Source organism: Somniosus microcephalus, chromosome 27 (assembly GCF_052327205.1).
Source record: "Somniosus microcephalus isolate GS21.2 chromosome 27, FLI_Smic_1.0, whole genome shotgun sequence".
In the NCBI taxonomy this organism is placed as follows: Eukaryota; Metazoa; Chordata; class Chondrichthyes; order Squaliformes; family Somniosidae; genus Somniosus; species Somniosus microcephalus.
In genome coordinates, this window is record NC_141013.1 from 17,280,524 (window position 1) to 17,302,681 (window position 22,158).

The following is a 22,158-nucleotide window of genomic DNA, read 5'->3' on the forward strand; positions in this document are numbered from 1 at the left end:
GAGTTGTCGCTATCTTCATAGCGTCCGCCCCAACATAGGGCATCGCCCCAATTCTAGGTCTCTTTAGGCGCTCAGCGCCGGCGCTACCAACCCAATTTCTAGGCCAAAATACCTGGGCAGATTTGTGTAAAGTAAAGCTCAGAAATGTACATCTCGCACCCTTCACACTACCACAATTCCAGAATCAATCCTTCTCGCTCTTCTTTGAAGGTTCTGTGGAGCACCATTGTCTTCTACATATTGTTAAACTGTGCAAAGAACAAAGCCTTATCCATTTCCCAACAGCTTCTGTTTCTAATCCAGTTAACTACATTGCCATTAATTTCATATGGACGCCTTCTGAAAATCCAAGCTCATTATCCCCTGGTCCCATCCCATCTCATTTAATTTCTCCTTCAAGTAATTTCGAAATGTCAGCTATGGAGTGCAATTGGCAAGTGCTGAGCAACATTCGATTATTTAATACCTTGGCTTTTCACGTCTTCGCTTAGGGGTCAGAATGTGTTTACCTGTGATATTTCCCGATCTCAGGAGATTGAGGGAGAGTCCGTGACGGTGTAAATGGTACCTGGCTTGATGGGCCAAATGACACTTTATATTGTAACGTTCTTTAATTTGGGGCAAGGCTGCTTGCACAATCCTGGAAAGGTTAAACGTAGTGCGTGCCGCACTGCTGCCTGAGGTGATGGTGCTTTCATTGCAGGACCGGGAGTTAGAAGAACGGGAAATCCTGAACCTCTTCCACCAGATGGTGGCAGCAACCTCCTACCTGCATGAACACAACGTGCTGCACCGAGATCTCAAGACGGCAAACCTCTTCCTCACAAAAGAAGGCGAGGTGAAGCTTGGTGATTTTGGGGTGGCCAAAGTGATGACGACAGGAAGTGAGGCACATACTATCTTAGGTGAGTTTTGCCTCGAGCAACAGTTGGATAAGGAAAGGGGTAAAGACATATTGGAGTACAACTAGGTATAGGGTTGGTGCTGGAGTATGGGTAGGTGGTACGCATTTGGTCTCGGGTAAGAGTACAGATCAACAGGTATGTGTAGGAATACACTGCAGGTACAGGTAGCTGGCAGTACAGGTGGGATAGGCCTATGATGGCAGTAATTTGGGCTGGTATATGCTGCGATACTACAAGGAATACAGTGTATGCTGCAATGTATGGTGGTACGTTCATAGACAGATGGGTATTCTGAAGGCTGCCACTGACCTCGGATGATCTGCAGGAAGAGTAGCATCTTGGAGGCTGGCAGTACCCTGGGCTCTATGTAACGAGAAGGGTAACCTTAAGTTACAACAATAACAACAACTTAGCACCTTTAACCTAGTAAAATGTCCCAAGGCGCTTCACAAGAGTGTTACCAAACAAAATTTTATACCGAACCATATAAGGAGATGTATGGGCAAATGACCAAAGCTTGGTCAAAGAGCTAGGTTTTAAGGAGCGTCTTAAAGGAGGAGAGAGGTAGAGAGATAGAACAGTTACAGGTGGGAGTATACTGCAGGTATCAATAAAGCTATGCTGCAGATACAAGTAGGGGTACACTAGCAGTGTAATGGGGTTCAAGTGAGGGAAAAAGTATGTCACACAGGGCAATGCTAAGAATGTAGGCAAGGGTGCTTTGCCGTTGGAGGCACACATGTAGAAGTCATTGCACCAATAAGATTGTTGATGTACTTCCGGGAGTGGGGGGGATCTCTCAATAAATTGAATGTTGCAGACTCCATGTTGCTGGGGTCGGTACATCTAATTGTCACTTTGTGCTGTGCAGGTACTCCCTATTACATCTCCCCAGAGATCTGTGAAGGAAAATGTTACAACGACAAATCAGACATCTGGTCACTTGGTTGTATTCTTTACGAGATGGCATGCCGTCAGCGCACATTTGAAGGTAAGAGACGTGAAAAATGCCAACTAATTAGCATTTGAGGAAATGATTTAGGTTAATCGGTAAAAGTACAATAGATGGCTTAAAGTAAAATAAAACAAGGCTCTTACAGAATGCACTGCAATTTTTGCAAAGATATTGTGACCATCTTCATAGAAACAATGGAAAATCATTTAGAGCATGGAGAGTGGGATGGTAACAATGGGTATATTAATACATGGATGTTTTCCTGGTTAGTTCTTGCATAGAAGCTCATAATGGAGTGTCTCTATTAGGTGTTTTTCTGGAAGGGACTCCATTAAGCTCCAGTTTATACATACAAACAAAGGAAAGGAGAAAAAAAGTCATGAATGGTCTGAGATTTATTAATGGGTAACTCTTAATATTGTCATAGTCATAGAGTTATACAGCACAGAAAGAGGCCTTTCGGCCCATCGTGTCCACACCGGCCATCAAGCCCTGTCTATTCTAATCCCATTTTCCAGCACTTGGTCCATAGCCTTGTATGCTATGGCGTTTCAAGTGCTCATCTAAATGCTTCTTAAATGTTGTGAGGGTTCCTGCCTCTACCACCCTTTCAGGCAGTGAGTTCCAGATTCCAACCACCCTCTGGGTGAAAAAGTTTTTCCTCAAATCCCCTCTAAACCTCCTACCCCTTACCTTGAAACTATGCCCCCTGGTTATTGACCCCTCTACTAAGGGGAAAAGTTCCTTTCTATCTACCCTATCTATGCCCCTCATAATTTTGTACACCTCAATCAGGTCCCCCCTCAGCCTTCTCTGCTCACTACGGTGGCATAGTGGTTAGCACTGTTGCCTCACAGCGCCAGGGACCCGGGTTCAAATCCGGCCTCAGGTGACTGTGTGGAGTTTGCACATTCTCCCCGTGTCTGCGTGGGTTTTCTCCGGGTGCTCCGGTTTCCTCCCACAGTCCAAAGATGTGCGGGTTAGGTTGATTGGCCATGATAAAAATTGGCCCTTAGTGTTAGGGGGGATTAAATACGTTGAGTTACGGGGATAGGGCTTGGGTGGGATGGCTGTCGGTGTAGGGACCGGGTGCTAGGGTTTGGATGATCAGCCATGATCTCGTTGAATGGTGGAGCAGGCTCGAAGGGCCGAATGGCCTACTCCTGCTCCTATCTTCTATGTTTCTAAGGAAAACAACCCCAGCCTGTTCAGTCTCTCTTCATAGCTGAAGCGCTCCAGCCCAGGTAACATCCTGGTGAATCTCCTCTGCACCCTCTCCAATGCAATCACATCCTTCCAATAGTGTGGCGACCAGAACTGCACACAGTATTCCAGTTGTGGCCTAATTAGCATTTTGTACAGCTCCATCATAACCTCCCTGCTCTTATATCCTATGCCTCGGCTAATGAAGGCAAGTATCCCATATGCCTTTTTAACCACCTTATCTACCTGTTCTGCTGCCTTCAGGGATCTATGTACATGCACACCAAGGTCCCTCTGATCCTCTGTCCTTCCTAGGGTCCTACCATTCATTGTGTATTTCCTTGCTTTGTTAGTACTCCCAAAATGCATCACCTCACACTTTTCAGGGTTAAATTCCATTTGCCACTGTTCTGCCCATTGTAGTACAAGATTTTAATTATTGGAATGGATTTTTCCATTAACATGATTGTGTAGATAAGAGGACAGCTTCCAGTCATTCTCGTAGGCATCATGTGATTGTACTGATTTTTTAAAAGAAGTTATTCTTTTTTTGTGCAACGTTTTAAAACATTCTTCTCTTGCCAGCTTGACTGAATTGGTCGCTGGGATGAAAGGGCTGTCCTATGATGAGAGATTGTGTAGAATGGGCCTATACTCTCTGGAGTTTAGAAGAATGAGAGGTGATCCCATTGAAACATATTAGATTCTGAGGGGGATTGACAGGGTAGATGCTGAGAGGTTGTTTCCCCTGGCTGGAGAGTCTAGAACTAGGGGGCAGAGTCTCAGGAGAAGGGGTAGGTCATTTAAGACTGAGATGAGGAGGAATTTCTTCACTCAGAGGGTTGTGAATCTTTGGAATTCTCTACCCCAGAGGGCTGTGGGTGCTGAGTTGTTTAATATATTCAAGGCTGAGATAGGTAGATTTTTGGACTCTAGGGGAACCAAGGGATATGGGGATCAGCCATGATCATTGAATGGCAGAACAGGCTCGAGGGGCCATATGGCCTACTCCTGCTCCTAATTCTTATGTAGCATTCAATCTGAAACTAAGGTCTTCAATCTAAACAGGAGTGGGCCTTTGGCGTAGCAGTAAGCATCCCCGCCGCTGGGCCAGAAGGTGCTGGGTTTCGAACCCCGCTCCAGAAAGTCCCGGCAAGTAGAGTCGGAGCTCCGGCTCTAAATTGTGGGTTGACATCCAGCGGGATACTTGCGTCCGTGGGTGTTGTGGCCCCCCCCCCCTCGTATGGGTTGTGGGAGCCCGTAAAACCCTCCCGCCATAGGACTAACCACCCTAATGGCTGGTATGAAGATGGTTACGATCACGGAAGGAGCGTTTAATGCGGCCAGAAATCCTTCCACTACTTCATACTGTTCCCCAAAGGGAACAGTGTGTAGCCACGATAAGAAGAATCTAAACAAAGGAAACTACAAGGGTATGAGGGACAAGTTGGCCATGGTAGATTGGGAGACTACTAAAAGGTATGAAGGTGGACATACAATGGCTAACATTCAAGGAAATAATGCATAATTTGCAGCAAACATATATTCCTCTAGGGCATAAAAACCCAAAAGGAAATGTGATCCAACCATGGCTAACAAAAGAAATTAAAGCTAGTATTAAGTCAAAGGAGGAAGCTTATAAAGTTGCCAGAAAAAGCGGTCAGCCTGAGGATTGGGATCTTTATAGAAATCAACAAAGGGGGACCAAGCAATTGATAAAGAAAGGGAAAATGGAATATGAGCACAAACTAGCGAAAAATATAAAAACAGATTGTAAAAGCTTCTATAGGTATGTGAAAAGGAAAAGACCGGCGAAGGTAAATGTAGGTCCTTTACAGTCAGAGACAGGAGAATTTATAATGGGGAATGAGGAAATGGCAGAGAAATTAAATAAATACTTTGTTTCTGTCTTCACGGAGGAAGACACAAAAAAACTCCCAGAAATACGAGAAAACCAAGGGTGTGGCGAGAATGAGGGACTTAAAGAAATTATTATTAGTAAAAAAACAGTACAGTACTAGCAAAATTAATGGGACTAAAAGTCGATAAATCCCAAGGACCTGATGACCTACATCCTAGGGTTTTGAAAGAGGTGGCCATTGGGATAGTGGACGCATTGGTTGTCATCTTCCAAAATTCTATAGATTTTGGAACGGTTCCTGCAGATTGGAGGATAGCAAATGTAACCCCACTATTTAAGAAAGGTGGGAGAGAGAAAATGGGGAACTACAGACCTGTTAGCCTCACATCAGTAGTTGGGAAAATGCTGGAATCTATTATAAAGGATGCAATAACTGGGCACTTAGAAACTAATAGTAAGATTGGGCAGAGTCAACATGGATTTATGAAAGGGAAATCCTGTTTGACAAACCTATTGGAGTTCTTTGAGGATGTAACTAGTGGAGTAGACAAAGGGGAACCGGTAGATGTGGTGTACTTGGATTTTCAGAAGGTCTTTGATAAGGTCCCACACAAGAGGTTGGTGAACAAAATTAGGACACATGGAATTGGGGGTAATATACTAGCATGGATTGAGAATTGGTTAACAGACAGAAAACAAAGAGCAGGGATAAATGGGTCTTTTTCAGGATGGCAGGCTGTGACTAGTGGGGCACCGCAAGGATCGGTGCTTGGGCCCCAGCTATTCACAATCTATATCAATGATTTGGATGAGGGGACTAAATGTAACATTTCCAAATTTGCTGATGATACAAAGCTAGGTGGCAGTGTCAGTTGTGAAGAGGATGTGAAGAGGCTTCAAGGGGATCTCGACAGGCTCAGTGAGTGGGCGAGAACATGGCAAATGTAATATAATGTGGATAAATGTGAAGTTATCCACTTTGGTAGAAAAAACAGAAAGGCAGAGTATTTCCTAAATGGTGAAAGATTGGGGAATGCAGATGCTCAAAGGGACCTGGGTGTCCTTGTACATGAAAGTGAATGTGCAGGTGCAGCAAGCCATTAGGAAGGCAAATGGTATGCTGGCCTTCATTACAAGAGGATTTGAGTACGGGAGTAAAGAAGTCTTACTCCAATTATATAGGGCCTTGGTGAGACCACACCTGGAGTACTGTGTACAATTTTGGTCTCCTTACTTGCCATAGAGGGAGTGCAACGAAGGTTCACAAGATTGATTCCTGGGATGGCGGGACTGTTGTATGAGAAGAGATTGAGTAAACTAGGCATGTGTTCTCTTGAATTCAGAAGAATGAGAGGGGATCTCATTGAAGCATACAAAATTATTACAGGGCTTGATAGGGTGGATGCAGGGAGAATGTTTCCCTTGGCTGGGGAGTCTAGAACCAGGGGCCACAGCCTCAGGATAAAGGGTAGGCTATTCAGGACTGAGATGAGAAGAAATTTCTTCACACAGTGTGGTGAATCTTTGGAATTCTCTACCCCACAGGGCTGTGGAGGCTCAGTCATTGGGTATACTCAAAACAGAAGTCGATAGATTTCTGACTAGTAAGGGCATCGAGGGATATGGTGATAGGGCCGGTGAATGGAGTTGAGGCAGAAGATCAGCCATGATCTCATTGAATGGCGGAGCAGGCTCGAAGGGCCGAATGGCCGACTCCTGCTCCTATTTCTTATGATGTTATGTTCATTCACACTTTTGAGTCAGGCTGTGGGTTCAAGAACCACTCTAGGCACTTGAGCACATAATCTAGGCTGACACTGAGGGCGTGATGCATGGTTGGAGCTTCTGTATTTTGGATGAGACGTTAAAACAAGACCTGCCTGTTCAAGTTGGCAGAAAATATTCCACGGCACTGTTTGAAGAACGGGGTAGTTCTCGCAGTGTCCTGGCTAACGTTTATCCCTGAAACAACCCCACCAAAAGCAGATTAACTGGTCATTTATCTCATTGCTGAGGCTATGAAAGGCACAATATACAGCACGTTCTTACTGCTTTCTTTCTTATAGGAACTAATCTTCCAGCAGTGGTGAATAAAATCATGAAGGGGCAGTTTGCTCCAATCACTAATAACTACAGCGCCGAGTTTAAAGCCCTTGTGATGGACATGCTGCAAAAAGAGCCTCAGTAAGTTGCAAGTGCCTCTGATTTCCTCCTGATTAACTGGAGAAAGCGCACGCCCATGAAAGTAGTAGCTTTCCTCCTTTGTTATTGCTGATTTCAGCAATCATTTCATCAAGACTGTAGCTCCTGCGAGTGCTGTCATCTGTGAACAGAGGTACAAATATAACGTTTGACCAGCGGCTTGGTATCGCACTAATGCTGCACTGTACCATTGAGCGAGAGCCCAAGTCAGCAGGGCTGTCTGGGGAGTCAGTGAGTCAATTCACCTGCTTACCAAGGAATCTTGTATTGATACCAGATCTCCAATGCAGCTTGTAAAGGGAGTATATAATAACTAATTGTAAGATCTCCTGTGCTGTGGGATCCGCATCATTAAACCCCCCCGAATCAGCATGCTTCAGCTTTCTGACCGAGTTATCACAATACTTCACTGCCAGATCTTTCTACAGGGACTTTTTGCCTGAAGTGGCTAATGTCTTCATCTTCTCTGTTGGTGCACAGGGAACGAGTATCATTGGATAGTGGTCAGCTTACTTTGATAGTTCTAATCACTGTAATAGCAGTTGGTCTCAGCTCAGTTTGTCTCTCTTTATTGAGTGTAATATCTTTCTTTATTGAGTGTGATATCTTTCTTTATTGAGTGTGATATCTTTCATCTGCTCTTTCTCTCATGAATTCATCAACCTCATGATCCCAGCGGACGGCCAGCCTCACTTGAAGGGAGCACCGGACTGAGAGTTGGTTCTGTAGTGTTTGTCTGCTTTATCTCTAACCTGCACGTCCTTCAAGGATGGCTGAATTTACCTTTCTGTTTTGTGCAGTCTCTTATACTGTTTCCACTCTGACACATGGTATTCTGCTATCTCTTTCTCTCTCTCGCTCGCTCGCTCTCTCTCTCTCTCTCCCTCTCTCTGTGTCTAGCTGTCTTCCAGGGTTAGTATGGGGGGGATCTCCATTGAGACTAAGTTCATGTCTTTCACTCGGGGTAGGTATCGGCCCTCTGCTCATGAGCTGTTGCACATTCGTCTGCCTGAAGTAATGGCAAAATATGAAGAAATTCCAGACTACAAGGAAGGACCAGGGATGGGCCTTCAAAGCAACCTGAGCCACAAGAGAAACGGGCGCACAGCTCTTTATTACTTTTGCATGTCTGATCTGGAACTTTGTCCCATTGAAGGATTGCCTGCAAAGATTAAAATTAAACAGGTAGGTGTAATTGAAACATTCCTAATGATTTTATTTTTTAAATGTTTTTTTTTTAAACTTTATTTAGCATTCAACTTGAGGGCCAAGGCTTTCTGCCTCTTCCCCTGCTGATCTTTCAGTGGATCTGGGCAGTCGGAGGCTGAGAGCCCGCTTCCCTCAATGTAAATGGCCCCAGAGTCAGTGGAGTATCTCTGGGGGGTGCTATAAGTCCCACCTCACTGAATGCACCTGAACCAAGGGGTCGTGGAAAGCATAGGACAAAGAGTTTAGCACATCCCTTCCTCACTGTGAATCCCTCGGCATGGAAGGAGCCATTAAGCATTTAACACCTCGTATTTGTTTTGACTGAACCTGTAGGAAGCTTTGCAATAGGGGCTTGGCGTTTCCTCTTTGGGCGCAACCCTGAAATTAGCCCCGAAAGTATGCCCAACATGGCGCCCATTTTGCTGATGTCAAGTTGCGTCCAAGTATTCTCCCAATTTCATTAGAATACGTCCAAACTTTAAATACATGAAAGAAAGACTTGCATTTATATAGCGCCTTCCACGACCTCAGGACGTCCCAAAGTGATTACAGCCAATGAAGTACTTTTGAAGTGTAGTCACTGTTGTAATGTAGGAAATGTGGCAGGCAATTTGCTCACAGCAAGCTCCCACAACCAGCAATGTGATAATGACCAGATAATCTGTTTTTATGATGTTGCTTGAGGGGCAAATATTGGCACCAGGACATAGTGCTATGGGATCTGTTACGTCCACTTGAGAGAGCAGACGGGGCCTCAGTTTAACGTCTCATCCAAAAGACAGCACCTCCAACAGTGCAGCACTCCCTCAGTAGTGCACTGGAGTGTCAGCCTAGGGTATAAATCAACAGAAATCAGAGTATACAATCGGGGCCCAGGGAAAGTGCTGAACCCACACCATACATTTCTTCTTTAAGTATGAAAATTTAAGTTTTACCTCATTTAACCATCATTCATACACACCAGGCACAGTATGTTTAGGAACCTGCAATCGTGGAAGCTTTTCAATTTTTAATATGATTTATACTTAAAATGCAGGTCTTGGTGAGGATAAATTAAATTAAACAACACGCTCAAAAAATTGCAAAGAACACCAGTTGACACACTCTTCATTGTCGGTGTTGATTGGCTGACTCACACTGTGAGGCTGATCTACTTGGTGGTCTCAAGCAATCGGCTGACTGGTAACTCCTTCGAGTCTTCTGATTCAGAAAGGGGATGAGGCCATACTGCCTTCGGACATTCGTGCCTCAACACCTCCAGGCCAAATCTCTGATGAGTTTCTCTTTATTTACTCTATCTAAACCCTTCATGCTTTTGAACGCCTCTATCAAATCTTCTCTCAACCTTCTCTGCTCTAAGGAGAACAACCTCAGCTTCTCCAGTCTATCCACGTAACTGTAATCCCTCATCCCTGGAACCATTCTAGTAAATCTCTTCTGTACCCTCTCCCCAAAGCCTTCACGTCCTTCCTAAAGTGCGGTGCCCAGAATTGAACATAATATTCCAGCTGGGGCTGAACTAATGTTTTATATAGGTTTAGCATAACTTCCTGGCTTTTGTACTCTTTGGCCGTGATTTCGCCTACCTCGGCGGGTCTGGTGTAGCGGCGGTCAGTGGTGGGGTGCGACGCCCGTTGCCGGCTCCATCCCGCTCTGTGAAAAGATTTGACGCAGATTGGGCTTGTTTTTCCTCATGTCACCTCGCCCCGCGTGTTTCCCGGCCAATTGAAGGAAGCGGGTCTGATGACGTCATTTGATGACGCGTCATCAGCCGGTTTCCTTAAAGGGACCATGCGCAAATTGATTTTGACAGTTCTGATGTCAGTGTTCTGCAGCATTGAGGTGCTGCAAACACTGATGAGCACTGCATGGCTGCACCCAGGCTCTCCCATGACTCCCTCCATATGCTTATGGAGGGAGTCACAGCACGCAGGAAGGTCCTCTTCTCTTCCCATGGGCGGAGAAGACCTCCCCAGGAGATCAACGCAACCTGGTTGCACATTGCACAGGAGGACAAAAGCAGGGATGTTGTCAAGAGGACCAGGCTGCAGTGGCGCAAACCTTTCAATGATCCCAGTAGATCACAAAATGTTACTGCAAAGCCACTCTCGACCTCATCCTGCTGTGCCACTCATCACATCCCCATCACTCTGCCTTCCCTACCCTACTCCTGCACATCCTTACTCACACCAAGTTATCTTGCACCTCCACCCATCCCTCTCTATCTACAGTATCACATCCCCATCTCACTAGCCACCCCTTACCCTCATCCTAGTCCAATCATACCAAATAACAACACACAAAAGTAAGCACCTGTGTGTTTTAGCCAATGTTCATGTGAAGCTTCTGTTAATGTGCTGTCAAATATTGAAATCTTTATTTTCAACACTTTGCCTTCTTGGACAGATTTGTGTGCACCTTTGGCTTAGTGAGTTGCAGTGAATGGTGAGACATAATGGTACCCCACCCCCCACAATGGTGATGAGCGTGAAAGGAATGGCTTGGGCATTGTAGGGATGCTTTATGGTGTTGGTGTGGGGTAGTGCCAACCTGGTGCACCATTTGGCAGCCAGGGTGTACAGCGTCAAGTGAAGTAAATCTGGCTATGGTGAGGCCATCACTGGCATCCCGGGCAGCAATGTGGTCGGGTGCTGATGCCCTCTGTCCTGTGCAGCATCAGTTGATTGCAGAGAAGGTTGGTGGTGTTGTTGGTGCTGCTGGTGTGCCTGGTTCTGCTGGTGTTGGGGCTGATTATGGTGTGATTCTGAGGACCAAGGTGAGAAAGTGTAAACTTTACCCATTCTGATGTAATAGATGGCAGGTGAAGTTGAGATGACAAGTGATCTGTCAATGCTCAGAGAGGTTGTTCCAATGACATGGCACTGGATAGAGAGTTGGCTCCAAACACTTGCAAACTGCATAAAGCTCAATCTGTCTTCCAAATGCAGTAACCAACCGTTTCTGAGCTTGGAAAGTGAACAGCTGTGAGATGGGAGCTTTTATACAACTTTTGCAGCTGTCAGGTAATAAGATAATTCAATGCTGGATCCACTCACAACATGCTGAGCTGACGTGATCCCCGAGCAGCGTGTAACCCATTGGGGAACATGTAAAATTGAAAAGGAAGCTTAAAATACTATTTAAGTACAGTACCTCTTAACAATCTCTGTAATGATTTAAATTGCCTCCCCCGCCGCTTGGTGTTGGGTCTGTCATCGCTGAACAGACCCGACATCTGGGAGACTAGCATGGAGGCGGTTTGACAGCGGGTGCCCACTGACCCCCTGAAAAATTCCCTCCTATGCCTCTATTTATAAAGCCCATGATCCCATATGCTTTATTAACCTGTCCTGCCACCTTCAAAGATTTGTGCTCAAACACCCCCAGGTCTCTCTCCTTGCACCCCCTTTAAAATTGTACCATTTAACACGTATTGTCTCTCCTCATTCTTCCTACCAAAATGTATAACAGCAACATGCGTAAAGTACTCAGTAACACGGGCATCTCACATTGCAGGTTCCTGTCAAACAAAACAGAGGACAGATGGAACTTTTATGTGCAGTTTGATAAAATCACATTGCTACCATGTTGCGTTAGAGAATGTAAAACTTTGAGGAGGCACTGTCCAAGTCATTCTCCTCCAGCTGACAGTGGCCTTCTGCTTTGGTATGTGGAGGACAGACTATGTTCAAAGAATGAGGAGGACATACAAAATCCCACATTACATTAGATACTTTCCTCCAGTGCTTTCTCGCTCTTTCTTTTTAGATTATATTATTGCAAATGCTTTGTAATATCCCCCATCATTCACATTACTTTTTTTTATCCGGCATCGACGGGACCGATGTGGTGCCGGTTCATCAAAAATTCCGGATAACCGAACGCTATAGTAAAAGATAGGGAGAGCTGAGAGCTCCGTATAAAACAACAAACCCTGTTGCTTAGCAACAGGTTCAGAACAATGGCCACAAGTTCCAAGCACCTCTGTAGCTTAGCAACAGCTGCAGCCACACCCTTGCACAGCAACAGATCGGGAGGCAAGTACAATATGAAGTAAAACTTACCTAAAACTACTCCTGAATTTTGCCGGTTAACCGAGATTTCCGGTTATTTAGGTGCCGGTAAATCGAAAGTTTCCTGTATATGCATGTTGCAATACTCTCGCTACCCTCTTTACATTTTATTATTATTAAATGATCTTCCTTGTGCTCACAGTAAATTGGAGGATACACTATATTATAATAGGGGCATTACACCCTGCAATGCATTATTCTGCAGCTAAGGCAGAGATGTGCTTAATCTGCCTGTCTTTTTTAAGACCGTAACGTCTAATTGCTTTAAATAATTCTGAGGTCAGTTGGAGGTGACTTGCTGATGTTGAGGAAGTTTTACAGATTGGCAACAGCTTTTAAAATCCCTTGCTCCTCCCTTTGAGAGGAAGCCAGCAGGAAATGAGTGGCCTTTTTTTTATTGGTATTTTTAAGGTGCAACTGGTTAATTGGTTGGTTCCCTATCTGTTCAGTTATGACCCATTGCTGTTTTATCAAAATGTATTGAGACAATTGGGACCAAGTGTTACAGGTGCTTTAGATGAAAAAAATTACATTGAGGGTGAGTTATATTATATATCACATGATCCCTATAATAGTCTCTCTCCACTTTAACTAGATTATCCCTTCATTATTATGCAATATTTTTAGATTAAATGATATTGCCCAACATATGCCAATGAGAGATGTTAGGGCTAAAGAAAGAAAGACTTGCATTTATATAGCGCCTTTCACGACCGCCGGATGTCTCAAAGCGCTTTACAGCCAATGAAGTACTTTTTGAAGTGGAGTCACTGTTGTAATGTAGGAAACACGGCAGCCAATTTGCGCACAGCAAGCTCCCACGAACAGCAATGTGATAATGACCAGATAATCTGCTTTTGTTATGTTGGTTGAGGGATAAATATTGGCCCCAGGACACTGGGGATAACTCCCCTGCTCTTCTTCGAAATGTTACCACGGGATCTTTTACATCCACCTGAGAGAGCAGACGGGGGCCTCGGTTTAACGTCTCATCCGAAAGACGGCACCGCCGACAGTGCAGCACTCCCTCAGCACTGCACTGGAGTGTCAGCCTTGTGCTCACAGTAAATTGGAGGATACACTATATTATAATGACAGGAACATTACATCCTGCAATGCATTATTCTGCAGCTAAGGCAGAGATGTGCTTAATCTGCCTGTCTTTTTAAGACTGCAACGTCTAATTGCTTTAAATAATTCTGTGGTCAGTTGAAGGTGACTTGCTGTTGCTGAGGAAGTTTTACAGATTGGCAACAGCTTTTAAAATCCCTTGCTCCTCCCTTTGAGGAGAAACCAAGTCTTTCGGGTGAGAGGGAGTGGGACTTGAAACCCACAACATTCTGACGCCGAGGCAAGTGTGCTACCCACTGAGCCATAGCTGGGGAGTATTTTATAAGATATAAACTCAACTTTTTTTATTCTCCCCAATTAACAAAAGCTTATGAATAAATCAACTACAGGAAACTTTCTGGTATCCGGCACTGATGGGACCGAGCTGGTGCCGTCCCATCAAAACTGCCGTAGAAACCAGCGCTAATGTTAAAACATACGGAGCTTTTGAGCTCCGTGTGAATCAACAAACCCTGTTGCTTAGCAACAGCTTCAAAACAGTCGGCCGCAGCTTAAAAGCGTCTCTGTAGCTAAGCAACAGCTTCAGCTAGACCTTGCAGAGCCTGACTGGAAAAAAAAAAGCAACGAGAAGTAAAAAAACTTATAGGAAACGGCTCCTGAATTTTGCCGGTAGATAGAGCTTTCCGGACATTTAACCTCCGGTTAAACGAAAGTTTCCTGTATATTAACAAATTTATGATTGGACCTAAACAGCAAGTAAGCAGTAAATGCGGATAACATGCGAGAGCATCAAAGTGATGGGTATTTCCTTCATTCCACCTTCAGCTGTTAGCCCAGCAGGGGGAGCCCTGCCTCAAGAGGTGCGTTTAATAACCGAATTTTCCCAGTGTTTCCATTTGCCCCTTTCACCAGCAGATGGCCCAGGACTAACACAGTGCAGAAGAATGTCTGAAACACTATCTATTACTTCATATTCTTACAGCAGGCACAGACCTATTTTTTGTCTATGACTTGCATGAATTATTTTGCTGGTGTACTTAGCCGGAATTTCATAAATAATTTATATGTAAAATAGGATTTTATACTTTTTTTTTTGGTCTTGCTTGCCCTTGGAGTTGTTGAAACGTGATTACCTCAAGATGTGGTGCACTGCTTTGAACCCAGAGCGCTTGGAGAAAACCTCCAGAGAAGAATTACTCCGAATTGGACTGTAAATAATACAGGAGAGTTAATGGCAGCAAACGGAGAGCCCGGACTTGGGTTGCCAACTCGGGTTAGACGTATTCCTGGAGGATTCATCACATGACCGCCGGCCTCCAACCACCCCACCCAATCAAAAAGCCTTTTTCTCCACCATCCCTAATATTTTTAGAACTAATAAATGAAAGTATTTAGAGAGAAAATGAAACTATGCATTTTTTTTTTTTAATGCTCCAATGGTTTCTCTCCCGGGTTGCTTGCAGCGGTGTCCAGAAGACTGCTCTTTATTTCCTGGAGACTCCAGGGCAATCCAGGAGGGTTGGCAACCTGGCTCCAGAGTCATGTTGGACACAATGACAGTGCATTGACTTGAAACCAAAATCTGGGAGGCATGCCCCAGAATAACAGAATTTTGAATTAATCCACCAAAGCCCTAGAACTACAAGATTCTCCTGCTAAATTCAAATATACCAACAGCTTTATGAAATTCTATGTGCAGATTGCAGCGGACAATTCAGTTCAAAAAATAACTGCACCAACCAACATGTTGAGGAGACACAGACCATCAGCTCCTGAGCTCCTTCCAAAATCCCCACAGTCCCACCACTGTGTCCTCCAATTGTTACTTAAATACTCCCAGGCATTTTGCCTCCACTACACTGTCCGGAGATCTGCTCTATATATTGATCACTAATTGTCTGAAGAATTTCCTGATATCAGGCCTGAATTTACCTTTTATTAGTTTGAACCCTGTGGCCCTTCTCCTAATCTCCCAATTTAATTTGAAATCTTTTTCCCAATTTACCTTTTCCATATTGCTTACTGTCTGTGAGATTATCTCTCAGTCATCCCCCTTTAAGGCTGAAACTTTTCTCCAATCTTTCGTGATAACTGAGACCTCTAATGCTAGACAAAGCCACGTGATTTTACTCTGCACTGCCTCCGGTACTTGAATATCTCCCCTGTATTTCAGTGGCCAGAGCTGGACCCAGTACTCAAGGTGCAGCTTGGCCAGAACACTGTGCAGTTTGAGTTTGACTCCCTTGACTTATACTCTACTGTTTTGTCTATATAGTTCAATTGGGTTTACTTTTGATTGCTGTTCTACGTTGGTTGGATATGTTGAGCGTCAAGTCTACTAAGACTCGCAGGTCTCTTCCAAGTTCATCCTTAGCCCCATTCATGGAGTATGTGCGTTGCCCATTTTTCCTTCCAACTTGCAGTCCTTTGTCAAAAGCAAAATACTGCGGATGCTGGAAATCTGAAATAACAACAGAAAATGCTGGAAACACTCAGCAGGTCAGGCAGCAGCCATGGAGAGAGAAACAGATTCTCTTTCCACGGAGGCTGCCTGACCTGAGTGTTTCCAGCATTTTCTGTTGTTATTGCAGCACTTTGTACTCGTCTGCTTTAACTACATCTGCCATTGTTCTGCTCACTTACACACTTTGTAACAAATCATTTAGTATTTTCTGAGGTGCTTCCTCAGAATCAACTGTCCCTCCTCTGTTGTGTCCGTGTGTTAATAGAGACACTGAAGGCAGGAGTTGGTTTCACAGGTGTTTACTGAACAAAGTCTGGAGGTGAACTAACTGATACAACACAATATACAGGCTTATATAGCCCGAGTGGCCATTACCGGCATTACAGTACACAGGGGGCTCTTAAAGGCACATACACTACAATTCCTCCCCTTTTAGCCAACCAGTACATAATATTTTAAGTAATCATTAATTACATGTTACAAGAACAATAATCTACACATTGCTGCAGTTAATCAATTATAAGTCAGTCTCTCTGGAGGCTTCCTGACTCGGTCCGGATAACGCCTCGGTGGTGTAGTAGTTTCTGGTGGTGTAGTAGGTTCTTTTGGCAAGGCTGATTCGGCTTGAATGCCAGTGTCGAGTTCATCTGGTTCCAGTATCACCGGATCGGAGGTAGATACTATGGGTATCTCTACTTCATCATTAGGCGTATAGAGTTGTGGTGTAGGTTGTCCCTTTTCAGATGACTCTATGATTTGGTCAGCATGGCGCCTTATTATGCTTTCTCCAATGTCCACGGTATACATCAGCGGTCCTAGTCGTGTGCAGATATTTCCAGGCTGCCATTTCTCGGTACGGTAGTCCCGGGACAAAACTTGTTGACCTATCTGGAAGGTTCTAGTTGGCCTTTCATTCATGCCTTGAAATTGCCGGGTCTCCACGTCCCTTCTGATGTTTGGCTTGATCAAATCCAGCCAGCATCTTAGGCTTCTATTGAAGAACATCATGGCGGGAGTTTGGTTTGTAACCATATGTGTTGCATTCCTGTATGCAAACAAGAAGTTATCCACCTTATGCTGAAGTTTTATGTCTTCATTACCCATGGCCTTTATGGCCTTCTTGAAGGTCTGGACAAACCTTTCAGCCAATCCATTGGTGGCGGGATGGTATGGGGCGGCGTGTAGTGCTTAACCCCATTGTTTTTTAAGAACTTCCTGAATTCTTTGGACACAAATTGCGGTCCATTATCAGAACAGATCTGTTCAGGCAGCCCATTCCTGGCAAATATGGTCCTTAATACTGTGATGGTTTTTTCCGTGGTGGTGGAGGACATCTTTATTACCTCCGGCCACTTGGAGTGTGCATCAACCGCGATTAAGAACATTGAGTCCATAAATGGACCAGCAAAGTCGATGTGTACCCTTTGCCATGGAGATGAGGGCCACTCCCATGGATGTAGAGGGGCTTGTGGTGGAGCGTTTTGGACCTTCTGGCATCCTAGGCAGCTCTTGGTCATTTCTTCGATGTCTCCATCGATACCTGGCCACCATACAAACGCCCTGGCTAGGTTCTTCATTTTCACTCCACCCAGGTGCCCCTCGTGAAGCTCCTTTAGAACTTCATCCTGGAGTTTGGATGGAATCACCACTCTGGATCCACACATCAAGGTTCCTCGGCACACTGACAGCTGTTCTCTTCTTTGCGAGAATGCTGGCAACAGTGGTTCGCCATGTGCTGGCCATCCCTTCACTGTTAAATCGTAAACTCGTGAGAGAGTCGGGTCATTTCTCGTTTCCCTTTCAATGGCAGAATTTGTTACTGGTAGACATTTGACTATGGTAGAGTGGAACATCTCCACTGGGTCTACGGTAGGTGCCTCTTCTACCGTTGGCAACGGTAGGCGCGATAAACCGTCAGCACTCCCATGCTGTTTTGATCCTTTGTATTCTATGTTATATTGGTGTGCCCCTAGAAAAAGGGACCACCTCTGTAGCCTTTGTGCTGTCATAATGGGAACACCCTTTTTAGGGTTGAATATGGAGATGAGGGGTTGATGGTCAGTCAACAAGGTAAATTTTTGTCCGTGTAGGTAATGGTTGAATTTCTTCACTCCCCATACCAGGCTGAGTGCTTCCCTGTCGATTTGGGCATAGTTATGCTCAGCTGAGTTCAGTGAGCGTGACGCAAAAGCTATCAGCCGTTCCGAGCCATCAGGGAATCTATGCGATAATACCGCTCCTACGCCGTAAGGGGATGCATCGCATGCCAGTCTGATTGGCAGTGATGGGTTGTAATGAGCCAAAACTTCCTTGGACGTGATTAAGTCTTTGCATTTATGGAAGGCACGTTTACAGTCTTCGCTCCATTTCCAAATTACTCCTGTTTGTAGCAGTTCATTAAGAGAGTGCAGAAGAGTTGATAAGTTCGGTAAAAATTTATGATAGTAATTTATTAATCCCAGGAACGACCTTAATTGTGAAACATTTTCAGGTGCTGGGGCTTTTATGACCGCTTCAATTTTTTCAGGTGACTTATGCAACCCTTCCTTATTAATTATGTGGCCACAATATGATATTTGATTCTGGAAAAATTCGCACTTGGGGCGATTTGCTCGTAGGCCCCGCTCTCTCAGCCTAGTGAGCACCTGCTCCAAATTGGCAAGGTGCTCGTTGTCGTTTTCTCCTGTTACAAGGATGTCGTCTAGGTAGCATTGAGTCCCCGGAATCCCTTGGAGGACTTGCTCCATAGCTCTTTGCCAGATAGCTGGAGCTGATGCTACTCCGAAAACCAGTTGATTGTACTGGTACAGGCCTTTGTGTGTTTTTATTGTGAGATACTTTTTAGAGGCCTCTTCAACCTCCATCTGTAGATATGTCTGTGCCAAGTCAATTTTGGTGAAACGTTTCCCTCCGGATAGTGAGGCGAAAATATCTTCTATCCTCGGAAGAGGATACTGTACCGTGTGAAGGACCGGGTTTACAGTCACCTTGAAGTCTCCACAGGTGCGAATTTTTCTCTGTTCTTCAGATTTATCATTATTCAATGTTTTCTTCATGACCGGGACGATGGGTGTTGCCCACTCACTCCAATCTATCTTGGATAATACGCCTGCCTTTTCCAAATTCTCCAGCTCTGCCTCGACTGCTGGACGAATTGCGTATGGCACCGGCCTTGCCTTAAAAAACTTGGGAATTGCCGCATCTTCCACTTTTATTGAGGCGGTGATGCCTTTCACGGTTCCTAGTTTCTCTTGAAACACTTCCTTGGCGTTGGCCAAGATGTCTTTTAATCGTTCAGGTATGACGTCATCATCATTTTTTTCCTTACTGGTCACCGTCAGTGCCTGAATGGAGTGCCAGTCTAAACGTATCTTCCTGATCCATTCACGTCCCAACAGCGGTGGACCACCATCTTGTAGAACGTATAAATACAACTTCTGTATTTCCTTGCCGTTGTATACAACAGGCACCCTTGTTTTTCCTTTGGGGTATACTTTCTGCCCCGTATATGTTTTCAAGATAATGGATGTGTCTTTTAAAGGTATATGCGGAAATAGCCGCTCGTAATCCCGTCGATTTATGACGGTCAGAGCTGATCCTGTATCTAGCTCCATTTTAACTGGGGACCCTGCTATCGTGAGGGTAACCCAAATGGTTTGGTAATCATCTTTGGCAAGTACATTATGTAATTTGAGGCAGCTTAGTCTCTTGTTTCCGGAGTCGCTATCGCTCTTCTGGTCTTCGGAGCTACTGTCCGTCATCATTTGTACCTTTCTGTACTTTTCTTTATTGATTTTTTTTTTCCTGTCCGTGGATTTTTTTGTCCAGATCGGCACACCCGTGCAATGTGTCCAATCTTTCCGCATTGCCTGCATGCTTTGTCCTTGAACCAGCAGTCCCTCTGGTCATGGGTGGATCTGCCGCAGCGATAACATCTCTCGAAACCCTGTGTCATTTCATGGGTGCCGAAGTCCTGTGTCTTTTGCTGTATCTCTGCAGCTCCTCTTGCGGCTGCTTCGTATGATACAGCCATACTGAAAGCCTTGTCCAGTGTCAAATCTTTCTCAGAAAGCAGCCTTTTCTGTGTTCCTTCACTTAGGAGACTGCAGACGAATTTGTCTCGAAGATAATCTGCCAGTCCTGCCCCGAATTGGCAGTGCTTTGATAGCTTTCTTAATTCGGTGAGGTAATCAGTGTTACTTTCATTCTTGTGTTGATTCCTCTTGAAGAATTTGAATTGTTCTGCTATCAGCAGCGGTGTTGGGTTTAAGTGCTCCTGTAGGGTATCAACAATTTCCTTTAAATTCTTGTCCTTTGGCTTGGCTGGAGTGATTAAGTTTCGTAACAGCCCGTATGTCTTTGCGCCCATTAGATTTAGAAGTACTGACGCCTTTTTATCATTTTCTATTCCATTTGCGGTGCAATATACCTCCACTCTTTCCACATATGTGGTCCAATCCTCTATATCGTTATCAAAAGCATCAATATTGCCAGCCTTAGGCATCCTGGAAAAAAAATGGCGCTTCCCACGCTTTTCTTTCTTTCCTGCAGAAAAGATATGGCGCTTTCCCGCCGCTGCTGCCGATGACGACGCTGTTTTCCGCATTTTAAAAAAAAAAAATTATTTGCAGGTGGAGACTCGTTCCCGCCGGACTCTCTCTGCTAGGTCCAAACGCCGACCTGCTTGCAGTGCCGGCCCTCTCCCGAGTGCTCCCCCCCACCCCCCCCCCGTCTGTTACTGCTTGCCTCTGCCTTCGCTGCTTGGCCTCGCTGCAGAGCCAGCCGATGGAGCCCCAGCCCGCCGCCCAGGAAGGATTATTGCAGTACCTGCCACCAGCTCGGCTAGCTGGTGAAACCACAGCTTTTTTGTTGTTGTTGCTTTTCTTCGACTTTGGACGTCTGAGGAATCGATGTCCTTGAGGTGCTGCCGAATTGCAGGTAAGTCCGTTTCCAATTCGTCGCCACTGTTGTGTCCGTGTGTTAATAGAGACACTGAAGGCAGGAGTTGGTTTCACAGGTGTTTACTGAACAAAGTCTGGAGGTGAACTAACTGATACAACACAATATACAGGCTTATATAGCCCGAGTGGCCATTACCGGCATTACAGTACACAGGGGGCTCTTAAAGGCACATACACTACATCCTCCATGCGACTTATGAAACTAAAATAGGAAATCAGAATGCGAAAGAGACTGATGTAACTAGTACTCCATCTCTGCCTCAAACTGAACCCAACAACCCACACTCCACAACTTTAGAATCTAACTGCACTTCAATACAGGAGTGTGTGCAGCACAGGGGAACATTGCAAACCTCTGCAATACTGGAGAGAAAACCTGAGATCCAGGCACAGCAAAAGACAGTCAGTAAATTAAAGTAAACTTTGTACAAACCAATAAGAACTTTCCAAAGCCAACTAACTTTGCAACAAAGAGAAAGGTTCCAAAAAGGAAAATGGAACAAAGCATTTCTACAAAAAAATTAGAGAACCGATATATGACATTAATAAGGATCCAGCAAGCGTGTGAAGATTATCAAACACCCCATAATAGTGCCAAACCATTAGAAAGAGCAGCACCTTTTTTATGTTAATCCAGGGATTAATCCCCACTTTCCAGCAGGAGCGATAGCAAGGAAAGGTCTTGCGTATACGTAGTGCCTTTCTCAACCTCAGTCCCGCCTTGAAAGGGTCTGAAGTGTTCCTGCTCCTTCAACAGGGAATGAAGTTTTCTCATCACACCCCATTACCAAGGAATTTTAATCTGTAGTCGACGACTTATTAAATGGTGGTGTGAACTGGACAGTTTTATTGCAGCAAAGTCAGAAGGTGAGGAAGACTTGAAGCTGAGTTGAAATACCCTGGAATATAAATAGCCTAACAGCTTCATTAACTAGCACACATAAGAATGTAGCGCAAACGTATTTGACCAGTCTGCTGAAGAAACACAAGAATTTCAGGACCTTAAAGAAGCCACAAGAATGATTGGAGAAGGACATAGAAGAGTAGCACTGGTGTGCAGTAAAGGCCACTGTTCTGAGGTGAAATTGGAACACGTTTGCAGTTGGAGTTATCCAGGATCAAACCCATTTTATACCTGACCTGGGAATTCTTAATGTTAACATGGGCACAAAAATAAACCAATGTTCTTTGTCCAGCACTAATGTCCCACTTCTTAATGAGGTCAGAACCTTTCAAGAGCAGTTCACAGTGAAA

General features: G+C 44.7%; 1 protein-coding gene across 4 annotated transcripts in view; it reads left to right on the forward strand.

The window, feature by feature from the left end:
* Positions 1 to 22,158, forward strand: part of LOC147100016 (serine/threonine-protein kinase Nek9-like) — a 102,710-nt gene that overhangs the window by 27,673 nt on the left and 52,879 nt on the right. For all 4 annotated transcript variants that reach the window (XM_085968581.1, XM_085968582.1, XM_085968583.1 and 1 more), the window contains 4 exons: positions 704 to 905; positions 1,777 to 1,896; positions 6,991 to 7,108; positions 8,095 to 8,311. In XM_085968581.1, coding sequence (XP_085824707.1) covers positions 704 to 905; positions 1,777 to 1,896; positions 6,991 to 7,108; positions 8,095 to 8,311 — 657 coding nt within the window. The remainder of the gene's footprint in view (positions 1 to 703; positions 906 to 1,776; positions 1,897 to 6,990; positions 7,109 to 8,094; positions 8,312 to 22,158) is intronic.